The following is a 13,634-nucleotide window of genomic DNA, read 5'->3' as shown; positions in this document are numbered from 1 at the left end:
TTCACATTCCCTACAAACGTACATTGGCTGTAAAGCACTGTGGGGCGTCCTGCGGTCGTGAAAGACGCTATAGAAATGCAAGTTTTACTTTCTTCTTTCACCCATCAAACTTCAAAACTCAAGGGAATACAAGCCACATTTATGTAACCAGTCCTCATAATTTAACCCTTTAAGCGTTGGTATCATTCTGACGAATCTGCGCTGTACCCTCTCCAAGACCAATATATCTTTCCCGAGGTTCAGCATCAAAACTGAACACAGTGCTCCAGATGGGGCCTGACCAAGGCTCTGTACAACTGAAGCATCACTTCATGACTTTGGAATTCCAACCTCCTTGAGATAAAGTCCAACATTCCTTTAGCTTTTGTACCTGCGCATCAACTATTACTGATTTATGTGCCGTGACACGGCAAGCTCTTTGCTCCTCGTCTCTCACCATTAAAAACGAGATTCCAGTTTGATTTTATGATCCAAAGTGGATGGCCTCAGTGTACTCCATCTACCATAACTTTGCCCACTCACTCAGTCTGTCTATTCCCTCTTGTAACTTCCTGCTCCCATCCATACCATTTACTTTCCCTCTTAACTTAGTGTCACCTGCAAACTTGGGATATGCAACTCTCTATACCTTCATCCAAGCCATTAACAAATATGGTAAAAAGCTGAAGTCCCAGTGCAGATCCTCAAGGAAACACCACTTCTCACATCCCACCAATCAGACCCGAAACGTTAACTCTGTTTCTCTCTCCACAGATGCTGCCTGACCCACTGAGATTTCCAGCATTGTCTGTTTTTATTCCAGATTCCAGCTTCCGCAGTATTTTGTTTTTGAATCAGAGAATGTTCCCTTTATCCCCACTCTGTCTCCTACTCCCAACCAATTACCGGCCCATGTCACAAGGTTACCTCCAAGTCCTTCAAGTAGCTTCTTTCCACAGAATGTCTTTGTTTCATCGTCTTTTAGTGGCCTCTAGTCGAGCTCCAGTCTAACAATAAAACTTTATTTCAGTTCTACAGTTTTGAAGCAGTTTCGAACAGAAAAGCCAAAAGCAGCCATTACATTATAGGTAAAATAAATAGTTTTACATTCAATGAGCAGATACCTGGATAGCAGATCTTACCTAGGCCACAACCATTATAACTCAGTATATTTGTTTAAACTTTTAATTTTAGATCTCATCCAAACATTTGCTTAAATTCAACCCTGCAACTGCAACTGTGTTATGTATGCAACACCTTGTAACCAGCATTCTACTGCCACCAGAGGGCGCATCTGTTGGAGTCCCAAGAGATCCCAGCATCCCTTGGGAGCACTGCATATAAGCAGGCCTCCCATGTGTGCCAGCACTCTGGAGTCAGAATATCATCATCATCATAGGCAGTCCCTCGGACTCGAGGAAGACTTGCTTCCACTCCTGAAGTGAATTCTTTGGTGGCTGAACAGTCCAATACGAGAGCCACAGACTCTTGTCACAGGTGGGACAGATAGTCGTTGAGGGAAGGGGTGGGTGGGACTGGTTTGCCGCACACTCTTTCCGCTGTCTGCGCTTAATTTCTGCATGCTCTCAGCGTTGAGACTCGAGGTGCTCAGCGCCCTCTCAGATGCACTTCCTCCACTTTGGGCGGTCTTGGGCCAGGGACTCCCAGGTGTCAGTGGGGATGTTGCACTTTATCAGGGAGGCTTTGAGGGTGTCCTTGTAGCGTTTCCTCAACCCATCTTTGGCTCGTTTGCCATGAAGAAGCTCCGAGTAGAGCACTTGCTTTGGGAGTCTCATGTCTGACATGTGGACTATGTGGCCTGCCCAGCGGAGCTGATCAAGTGTGGTTAGTGCTTCAATACTGAGGATGTTAGCCTGAATGAAGATGCTGATGTTTGTGCGCCTGTCCTCCCAGGGGATTTGTAGGATCTTGTGGAGACATTGTTGGTGATATTTCTCCAGCAACTTGAGGTGTCCACTGTACATGGTCCATGTCTCTGAGCCATACAGGAGGGCCCTGTAGACCATGAGCTTGGTGGCAGTTTTGAGGGCCTGGTCTTCAAACACTCTTTTCCTCAGTGGCCGAAGGCTGCACAGGCGCACTGGAGGCGGTGTTGGATCTCGTCATTGATGCCTGCTCTTGTTGATAGGAGGCTCCCGAGATATGGGAAGTGGTCCACAGTGTCCAGGGCCGCGCCGTGGATCTTGATGATTGGGGGGCAGTACGGTGCAGTGAGGATACGCTGGTGGAGGACCGTTGTCTTACGGATGTTTAGCTAAGGCCCATGCTTTCGTACACCTCAGTAAATACGTCGACTATGTTCTGGAGTGCAGCCTCTGTATGTGTGCAGACGCAAGCGTCATCCACGTACTGTAGCTAGACGACAGAGGTTGGGGTGACAAGAACATAAGAATTAGGAACAGGAGTAGGCCATCTAGCCCCTCGAGCCTGCTCCGCCATTCAACAAGATCATGGCTGATCTGGCAGTGGACTCAGCTCCACTTACCCACCCACTCCCCGTAACCTTTAATTCCCTTTATTGGTTAAAAATCTATCTATTTGTAACTTGAATACATTCAATGAGCTAGCCTCAACTGCTTCCTTGGACAGAGAATTCCACAGATTCACAACCCTCTGGGGGAAGAAATTCCTTCTCAACTCGGTTTTAAATTGGCTCCCCCATATTTTGAGGCTGTGTCCCCTAGTTCTAGTCTCCCCGACCAGTGGAAACAACCTCTCTGCCTCTCTCTTGTCTATCCCTTTCATTATTTTAAATGTTTCTATAAGATCACCCCTCATCCTTCTGAACTCCAACGAGTAAAGACCTAGTCTACTCAATCTATCATCATAAGGTAAGCCCCTCATCTCCGGATCTTGGATCTGGCCTGGAGATGGCGAAGGTTGAACGGTTCCCACTGGTTCTGTAGTTTAGTTCCACTCCAGCGGGGAGCTTGTTGACTGTGAGGTGGAGCGTGGCGACGAGAAAGATTGAGAAGAGCATTGGGGCGATAATGCAGCCCTGTTTGACCCCGGTCCGGACGTGGATTGGGTCTGTGATGGATCCGTTGGTAAGGATCACGGCCTGCATGTTGTCGTGGAGTAAGCGGAGGGTGGTGATGAACTTTTGGGGGCATCCGAAACGGAGGACACTCCATAGACTCTCGCGGTTGACAGTGTCAAAGGCCTTTGTAAGGTCGAATGCGACCATGTATAAGGGCTGGCGCTGTTCCCTGCATTTTTCCTGTAGCTGTCGCTCTGCAAAAATCATGTCCGTTGTGCCCCACAGGGGACGAAATCCGCACTGTGACTCCGGGAGGAGCTCTTCGGCCACAGGAAGAAGACGGTTGAGGAGGACTCTAGCAACTAATAGTGGCTGATAGCAGGGAGATTCCTCTGTAGTTGCCGCAGTCAGACTTGTCCCCTTTTTTAAAGATGGTCATGATTACTGCATCTCCTGGCATGCTCTCCTTCCTCCAGATGAGAGAGATGAGGTTGTGTATTCGCGCCAGCAGTGCCTCAGCAGGGATTCCGTCCGCACCCGTAGCCTTGTTGTTTTTAAGTTGTCTTATGGCTTTTTCTACCTCGTGCAGTGTTGGGGTCTCACTGAGGTGGTGGTGGGTAGCATGCTGCGGGATGGAGTCGAGAACACTCGAGTCAAAGGCAGAGTCTCGATTGAGGAGATCTTTGAAGTGCTCCTTCCAGCGGGCCCTGACTGCCTCGTTGTCATTGATGAGTGTTTCCCCGTTCTTGGCCAGCAGTGGGGTGGGACTTTGGGTGTTTGGCCAGAAGGTGGCCTTGACTGCGATGAAGAATCCTCGCACATCATGGTTTTCGGCCAACTGCTGTATCTCCTGTGCTTTCTTCATCCACCACCTGTTCTTTAGGTCCCGGGTTTTTTGTTGGACCTCGGCCCTGAGCTGTCTGTAATGCTGTTTTGCTGCTCCCGCATTGGGTTGTTGTTTAAGGCTCAGAAATGCCCTGCACTTGCCATCTATTAGCTTTTGACCTCCTGATCATTCTCATCAAACCAGTCCTGGTGTTTCCTGGTTGAGTAACCGAGTGTCTCTTTGCAGGCATTTGTTATGGAGGCCTGGAGGGCAGACCAAGCGCTGTGGGCAGAATAAAAGGATTAAGGTCACACTTACTCAACTCTATAGTACTCAGTCACATTGCTTTATTTGAGACATAACAATTTGCACTTATAAAAATTGCTGGATTAATCCTCCTTCATTTTTTCCAATTGTAATTCATCTTCCATTGTGATTTGAAATTCTACAAATTGTTTCACTGCATCGAAGCAAAAGCAACTGCACCTTCCTTTGTAACTGCCTATTGAATTCCTTTTCATTCTTCTTCTATACTTAAAGAAAAACTGTTATTCTCCTCCGTTCCTTTCCCCAGCAAAATCCCCGGCTAACAAAATAGCCAGGAGGTCCGGTTCTGGGTCTCAACCACAGCAGCTCCACGACTCGAGGCCTAGCCGAGAAGGAATCATTCGACTTTGGCTTATTGTTCATCATAACTTCCAGGTTTTAATGACCATGCTTCCCTTCCCCCACCCCCACAAGCTTTTTGTCTTAATGCACATGAGAATAAAAAATGTGAACACAGCAGCAAAATTGTCCATATCCACAGCATAAATCAAGATGGCAGCTTTTTAGCTCAGTTGAGTTCGTTCTACACAACACCCACATTTTTTTTTGCAAACTGAGTGGCCAAGATATTTTACAGACTAGACATTGCAATTCAGAACATTTCAGTAGCTTGCGCCAGAGAATTCGCAGTGTCAAAATCAGCTGCACCTTGTGTTGAAGCAATCCATGGTGCCTTAATAGATGCAAACACTCTGTTGTGTTGTATAAAATGCATTGCCCATTAACCTACACATCTGAGTTAATTCACATTTACCACCACCTCATACTTAATTTCTTTTGGAGGTGATCAAGATATTGGTAGTGCATGCAATAATGTTTCAGAATCCTGATGAGGAAACATTTTTGAAGTGTTCATACTAGATTTTCAAAAAAATGTCTCGACTCTTTAAAAAAAAAAAATAACCTGCTGTCAACTCTTGAAAATCATTGCGGGAATGTTGTCTCAAACTCAACCTTAGATAATTTTTAAACCTCTTCGAACTGCACTGCTGTAAGCCCCATTTCCTAAACTCTGCTTTCAGTTAAATTTATGGTCAACATGGTGAGGAACACATCAATGGTGGTGCGTTGGTCAGAAGTAGCTGTCAAGGCTTTCTCCTGTTTGAAATGATCATTACCTGTCACTTCTGTGGTGTGAGTGTTACCTGCCACTTGCTAACCCAAGCCTGGATGTTGCACGTGGTCCTGCTGCACGTGGAATTGGCTGCTTCATTAGCAGAGCAGTTGTGGATGCATCGTAACACTGTGGAATAGCCAGCAAACAACTCCACTCCTCACCTTATAACGATGGAAAGGTCATTGATGAAGCAACTGAAGATCATTAGGCCAAGGACGCTTGCCTGAGAAACTCCTGCAGGGATGTCCTGGGGCTGCATTATCTGCCAACCAAAAACATCTTCCTTTGTGTCAAGTATGAGTCCAGTCACTGGAGGATTTTCTCTTTGAAGTTTTGCTCAGACTCCTTAATGCCGTACTCGGTTGAATTCTGCTTTGATGTACAGGTAAACTACTATCACCTCTCCCTCTGGCTTTCAGCTCTTGCTATGATGAAGTCTAGACACATACGGATCTGATGGAGCTCAAACTAAGTGTTGACGAGCAGGTTATTAGTAAGTGTCATTTGATGGCTCCTTTCATTACTTTACTGATGATTGGAAGGAGACTTATAGGTCAGTATTTGGCCAGGTAAAATCCAGTAGGTTACTTCCTTGTGTTTGTTCCCTCAACACCTGACAGGCCCAATCTGGTAAGTATGTTCTCCAAGACCAGATTGGCCAGTGATGGTACAACCCAGCCAATCTTGGTGGTGGAAATCCGATCAGCAGTCTAAAGATAAGGGGTAAGCCATTTAGGACTGAGATGAGGAGAAACTTCTTCACTCAGAGAGTTGTTAACCTGTGGAATTCCCTACTGCAGAGAGTTGTTGATGCCAGTTCATTGGATATATTCAAGAGGGAGTTAGATATGGCCCTTATGGCTAAAGGGATCAAGGGATATGGAGAGAAAGCAGGAAAGGGGTACTGAGGTGAATGATCAGCCATGATCTTATTGAATGGTGGTGCAGGCTCGAAGGGCCGAATGGCCTACTCCTGCACCTATTTTCTATGTTTCTATGTCTCCTACCCATTGTGCATCCAATGCTATTTATTTCCTCAGACCTTCCTTCAACATGGAGGAATACTGTTGCATCAGTTTTAGAGCAGGGGCTAGTGATGATCAGCAGAAGGTTTCCTTGGCATTGACTTATCTGAAGTGAAGAGACTTCTGGAGTCCAGAGTTAAAATTAAGATCTCTCAGGACCACTCCCACCCAGCTGTAACTACAATGCCTCTACCTCTCGCGGGTCAATTCCGCTAGTTGGACAGGATATATCCAAGGATGCAGATGGACGAGTCAGATGTTGGCTGATAGATATGATTCTGTGAGTACAAATGTCAAAAGATGAATACTTATGCCCACATTTAGAGATAAGGAACCTGGAAATTAATATGACCCTTTCAAACCCAATATTGTACACGATCCAAAGTGGAGAGGTAAGTCCTGGTTCTCACTAACATTCTTTGAAAATATGATACAATACAGTATTTACTAAATGTCTTGATAACATCTCATGGTATAACATCAATCCTCCACCAACCTACATTTTTATGATATTGATAAGCTGTCCAATCTGGGAAAGATTGGATTCCCTCCATAGCATCTAATTGGAATGCCAGCCATTCATCTGTTTGTTCAATATATAAGAATAACAACTTGTATTTTTATAGCACCTTTAATGGAGTAAAACGTCCCAAGGCGCTTCACAGGAGCGTTTTAAAACAAATTTGACCGAGCCTCATAAGGACCACGTAAGGCCACATTAGGACAGATGACTAAAAGCTTGGTCAAAGAGGTTTAAGCAGTGTCTTAAAGGAGGAAAGAGAGGTAGAGAGGCGGAGAGGTTTAGGGAGGGAATTCCAGAGCTTGGGGCCCAGGCACCTGAAGACACGGCCACCAATGGTGGAGTGATTAAAATTGGGGACGCTCAAGAGGCCAGAATTGAAGGAGCGCAGATATCTCGGAGGGTTGTGGGACTGGAAGAGATTAACAGATTGGGAGGGGCGAGGCCATGGAGGGATTTAAAAACAAGGATGAGAATTTTAATATCGAGGCATTGCTTAACCGGGAGCCAATGTAAGTCAGCGAGCACAGAGTGATGGGTGAACGGGACGGTGCGAGTTAGAATGTGGACAGCAGTGTTTTGAATGACCTCAAGTTTAAGGGGGGGTAGAACGTGGGAGACTAGTCAGGAGTGGTTGGAATAGTCAAGTCTAGAGCCAGCAAAGACATGGATGAGCGTTTCAGCAGCAGGTGAGTTGAGGCAGTGATGGAGTCGGGCGATGTTCCAGAGATAGAAATAGGCGGTCTTAGTGATGACGCAGATATGTGCCAACTTCCCAAAATTGAGCCAAGAGCAGTTCCTGAGAATTAGTTTCACAGTAAGAGTGCCAAATCTTGAAGGCCTAGCTGTACATGTACAGCACATCTGTATAGAAGGTGATGCACTTCAAATGCTACAAGTGAGTAATTACAGCCTGAAGAAACACTTCAAAAAAAAATAGCAGCTGTGTATGGTTTGTTTTCTGTTTATCTAATCACATTTTGAATCTGCAGCAGCACTGTTAAACATTCCCCCCCAAAAAAATCAGCCTTTAAAAATATACTGCTGGAAATTGCACAGAAGGGAACATCAGTCTAGGCCAGTTGCCTTATCAGCTGTGATAGTGGGAAAAGACAACTGATGTCTGTGGGTGAGCGTTTCCACCAATGCCAGGCTCCTTAGCATTATGTGGTTATGATCTGGAATGTACTGCCTGAAAAAGTGGTGGAAGGGAAGCAGATTCAATGGTAACTTTCCAAAGGAAATTGGATAAATACTTGAAAAGGAAAAGGAAAAATTTGCGGGTCTGTGGGGAAAGAGCAGGGGAGCGGGACTAATGGGATAGCTCTTTCAAAGAGACGGCACTGGTATGATGGGCTGAATGGCTTCCTTCTGTGCTGTGTGATTCGATGATCATCACTATCCATCTTGGTCCTGAATGCCAATGTTCAGCTTATGTAAAAACTCAGCACTGGCCAAATAAACGATAGCATCCATCTTGTGTAAACCTACACACTAGTGACACTTCCCCAACTGCCAGGATCAAAGCTGGCGACTGCCAAGAATCAGACCTAATGTGGCAGGCGAAGGCAAGGGTATAATAATAAGAATTTCCTCTAACAGGTCAGGCTGCCATTCAGCAATCCCTCAGTGCAGTTTTCGCATTAAAACACCTTTGCCATACAGTAAGGTTCCTCTGTAAATGGTCTACAGTTCTGCTCATTCTTGCAATTCTGCTCCTTGCATTCAATGATATTTGTTTGAAATAAAAATGAACAGCCATGGAATATATAAAGGGTTAAACTCTGTTCGAAGTGGAAATTAAAACCTTACCAAGCTTTACTGCAGAACCCCACTATTAATGTTTTAATGCTTATATCTTTAAAACCTAACTTGCCTCAAGGGCTCTGAAGGTCAGAATTAATTCAGAGTTCTTACAGTTGTCCCCTTAAAGCCACTTTCTGATAAGTACTGTACAGATACTACAGTAATGTCACCTTAAAATAATAGCCATTCTAACTTTACTGCATTTGTACAATCCTGCAGTAAAAATGGATTGCTTCATTTCACAGAATTATTAGCAGCAAAATGTGGTCCTTTTGCGCTGCCCTACAACTTTACTGCTTCTGCCAGCAGATTTAATATACGCCAGTTTGTATTAAGATGTTACTGCACCCTTCCAATCCTAATCGCCAATTATGACTCTATTAGCCCTACTTGGCAGCTCATTTGCTCTTGCAGCAGCTGAAGGGGACTTGGAGTAGAACCTCTGGTCTTTGCGTTTCTGCTTCAATGAGCGCAGCACAAGCTGCTGTCATCGGTAGACAGGGATAAGCCAGGACAGCGCCTGCTTCACATAACTACACCTGACCTTCTGACAATTGAGAGGGAAAAATACCTGCCTAACTGCAGCAAGGAGCTTCCTTCAGATAGAACGCTGAGCAAATTAAAGGCAACACAATATATCTGAGATCTACCCACTAGACACTTCATTAAATTGCTGTTCTTTCTTCTTGTACAGCACTAATAGAATCAGTGGCCTTGTTAGTTGGTGAGTAAAGATCAATCACACACACACAGAGACACATTCTTTCTGCTGCCTACCAGAAAATCACGGTTTAAAAAAAAGACCATCATTCGAGTCTATAGTGGCCTTAATGTAAGGTGCTTAGACAAAACACCATCCCACATCAAACTTCAATCGGTACAAAAAAAATACTCAGTGGAACTTGTTAAATCTGGCTGCGAACACTGTTGCCGAATATATGACTATTTGGTCTTGGTCAAAAGATCATAATGTGCATATGTAAAAAGGTACGAGATTGCCTAAGGGCCCATGGCAGAGGAAAATAATTGCAGCAAAATGCTGAAAGTGCTCTACAGAGGCTCCTCCAAAACGAACACCAGTGGGACAGGTGGATACGAACACTGTGGCTCAAATGGATTCCAGCAGCATGTTCCAATTTCTGCAATGTAACAGGCGTTTTATAGTTGCCTCTATAGGGCTTCATTATTTAAATGTATTTGTGGTTGCAGTTGCTTTCTGCAGTGAATCCCACTTAGCCCTTCAGACCTAGGTAATTATCAAATACAAATTTTAAAAGTACCTTGCTTACAATCCTGACTTTAAAATAAAAAATACCCATCAGTAAATCTCAGTTCAGCATAGGTACTGCAAGGCCACTGAAAAACACTCACGGGGTTCAGAAACAGTCGTGCGATAAAACAAACGTCGCACAGTTTTGAAGCATCATTTGAAACTCAGAAGTGATAGAGTATTGAACACACTCCCAGTATATTATGTTTAAGCATTCTCAACTTTCTTTCCCCATTTCTGTTCCTTGTTGTACCATTAATAGTTTCTGTCCTCCACTATGACATGTAATTTCCCCCATATGATCAAACAGAAAAGAAAGACTTGCATTTTATATAGTGCTTTTCACAACCCAATGACAGTCAATAAAGGTTTTTTGAAGTGTAGTCAGTGTTGTAATGTAGGAAACACGGCAGCCAATGTGCGCACAGCAAGCTCCCACAAACAGCAATACGGTAATGATCAGACAATCTGTTTTAGTGATGTTGATTGAGGGATAAAAGTGTTAACATGCAGCTTCATACTAAGTGGCAAGAGGAATTTTTAAAACAGTGTTAGACCAGGATGGACACCTGCCCAAGAAGGTGCATTTTGTGCTCAGTTAATAAGAGTAAGAACAGTCTTGTACTTATTATGTTATATATACAAGACAACGACATGTAAAATTTGCAAAAAGTGCCTACAAATCCGATTCCATCCTTCATGTGAGCACAAAGCAGTGGAGACATTTTGCCACAACATTTTGTCCCATCCCTTATTTATATCACCTGATTTAAACTCAAACAACACAACTCATATGCAGTAACTCAGCAACAGAACTGATGGCCCAGCCAACTGTGAAATGCAAAATTATTCACTCTCCCATATTATATTAAACAAAAATCAGCTGCAAATGCTTTACAACTGCAACACAGTCTCTGCAAGTATGTAAGTCATCATAACCCTTGGATGTGTTGTAACCTTTGAACAATCACAGCCAACTCTTATTCTACATGCTGTACACAGTCCCATACCAATCTGACGGAATTACGTATTGACTGTACACTCATATAGATTATACTTGAAGCAGTTAAACACTGAACTTATCAAATGCATGCATTTCCTCTACCTGGCAAAAAATGACCCAATACATTTACATAGTCATGGAAATCATTACTCTGCAAAAAAAATAAATTGAAAATGCAATTTGATTGCGAAATACAGACATCATGCAAACACGCTCAAATTAAACCAAAATACTGTCAAAAATGTGCTGATAGGGAGGCCCTAACTCCAAAATGAAGTCAAATGTCATGAGACCGAAGACCAGAATTAGAAAATTAACATACTTCGCAATGTGCCATCTGAACACTTCTATTGAACCTTACATTTGCAACTATTTTGTACATTCCAAGACAAAATTTACCCACCAAAAGACCTCCAGGACCTCAAAAGCCTACTTAATCAAATGCACTGTTGGACTTTCATTATCCTGATTGCAAAATAATAAACTATAGCACAACATGAATTACTACAAGGATCAAGCCAATAATTAACGTTTCAGGTTGATGACCTTTCGTCAGAAAATTCTGCAATATCCCCACCGACATCTGGGAGTCCCTGGCCAAAGTCCGCCCTAAGTGGAGGAAGTGCATCCGGGAGGGCGCTGAGCACCTCGAGTCTCATCGCCGAGAGTATGCAGAAATCAAGCGCAAGCAGTGGCAAAAGCGTGCGACAAACCAGTCCCACCTACCCATTCCCTCAACGACTATCTATCCCACCTGTGACAGAGACTGTGGTTCTCGTATTGGACTGTTCGGCCACCTAAGAACACATTTTAAGAGTGGAAGCAAGTCTTCCTCGATTCCGAGGGACTTGCCTATGATGATGGCTGTTGTAATGTGGGAAACACAACAGCCAACTTGCGCATAACAAGTTCCCTCAAACAGCAATTTGATAATGATCAGATAATCTGTTTTGTTATGTTGATTGAGGGATAAATATTGGCCAGGACACCGGAGATAACTCACCTGTTCTCGTTCGAAATATGGGATTTTTTTTACCTCCACCTGAGAGGGCAGACTCAGTTTAATGTCTCATCCGAAAGACAGTACCTCCGACAGTGCAGCACTCACTCAACACTGCACTGGAGTGTCAGCCTAGATTTATGTGCTCATGTTCCTGGAGTGGGACCTGAACCCACAACCTTCTGACTCAGAGGCGAGTGTGCTGCCCACTGAGCCACAGCTGACACCGTAGTTACATTGTCAAACACAGTAGCCAATCTGCATGCAGCAAGGTCCCACAAACAACAAATAAATGAATAACCAAATAATCTGTTTTTGGTGGTGCTGGTTGAGGTGTGGGGGGAAGGGAAGGGAAGGGGGAATGGGTTGTTGGCCAGGACGCTGGGAAAACACCCTACTCTTCTTCACCTGAGAACGGCAGATAGGGTCTCGGTTTAACATCTCGTCCCAAAGGCAGCAGCTTCGACAATGCAGAGTTGCCTTAGCACTCCACTGATGTATCAGCCTCGATTATGTGCTCAAGTCCATAGTTCGGATTGAACCCACAGCCTTCGGATTCAGGCGAGGGTACTATCAACTGAAGCAAGTTGACACTGTGTAGTTCTTTTTTTAAAGGAATCATACAATTTCATACAAACATCTCTCACTCAAGACATCTCATCTACAAGACAGACAACTGTAATGGCAAAACTTTTTGGGCTCTACAAAAAGCCAAGAAACCCAGATTGATCCTTCAAAAACAGGAGGGCATTTAAAAACATTTTTCAGTGCATTTGCTTTAGGTTTTAGGCCAATCCGTAGATACTTCCATCAGCTGAATAAATAGAAACCAGTTGTATTTAATTTCATGAAACTATAAAATGATCCAGCACAGAGGAAGGCCATTCGGCTCATCGTGCCTGTGCCAGCTCTTTGGAAGGGCAATCAATTAGTCCCCTGCTTTGGTTAATTTAATACTTCTTAATTCTAAATTCCTTTTTTTGGCTCAGGTTGCAAGGCTAACAGCCCAAAGTTAACAGCATTGTACTCTGCAAATGTACCATATGTGGCTCCTGAGGAGTTTTATGGATTTCGAGGAGATAAAGTAAATATATCATCTACACCTGGGGCTTTATGAAGCTTTAACTCAGGGAAAGAGTGATAAAAGTAACAAGAGTAAGAGGAGCAAGCACAATGTATAAGCTACGCAAGTCGTGCATTTTTCTGAATTCTGAAGCTTGTCAATATATGAAAACAGAGTACAGATAAGAAAGGAGACAAGATTCACTTCCTGTTTGCTGAATGCTAAGCCCTCATCCACACACATCGTTCTACCCGTTGCCATTAACTGAATACAAGGCATTGAGACCTCCCACTGAGAGGACTTGTTCAAGTGTGTTTACCTAAGGGTGGATGAGAGGAAGGACTGTCAGAAACATGTTAATTGTCAGCACTCAAACCGAAATCCATCAGTTAAAAAAACAAATAGCTGAAAACGCAATATGTGACGATCAGGAAAAAGCATTATGATATAATATGTTCTTGGCAGCAGGGCCCAAAAATAACTTCAGAAATGTTCTGACGAACTGTTATCGACCTGAAACGTTAACTCTGTCTCTCTTCACAGACGCTGCCTGACCTGCTGAGTATTTCCAGCATTTTCTGCTTTTATTTCAGATTTCCAGCTTCCGCAGTATTTAGCTTCTGTATCTAGTTATTATTTGTTATGCAATGAATAAAGCTTTATTTCCGTGCTGGAGTGGTGTGTTAAAATGTTCGTC

At 43.8% G+C, this 13,634-nt stretch overlaps 1 protein-coding gene across 3 annotated transcripts in view; it reads right to left on the bottom strand.

Moving 5' to 3' along the window:
- The window catches only part of wwox (WW domain containing oxidoreductase), a 1,164,136-nt gene that overhangs the window by 658,874 nt on the left and 491,628 nt on the right, over positions 1–13,634 (bottom strand). Inside the window, exon 9 of one of the 3 annotated variants that reach the window (XM_070898282.1) lies at positions 894–986. The exons of the other annotated variants lie outside the window; for them this stretch is intronic. Coding sequence (XP_070754383.1) covers positions 951–986 — 36 coding nt within the window. The 3' untranslated portion in view covers positions 894–950. Of the gene's footprint in view, positions 1–893; positions 987–13,634 lie in introns of those variants that run through there. 3 annotated transcript variants of the gene reach the window in all.

The sequence above is a fragment of the Pristiophorus japonicus genome, chromosome 13 (genome assembly GCF_044704955.1).
Source record: "Pristiophorus japonicus isolate sPriJap1 chromosome 13, sPriJap1.hap1, whole genome shotgun sequence".
Lineage (NCBI taxonomy): Eukaryota > Metazoa > Chordata > Chondrichthyes > Pristiophoridae > Pristiophorus > Pristiophorus japonicus.
This window is presented reverse-complemented; position numbering and strand designations above follow the sequence as displayed.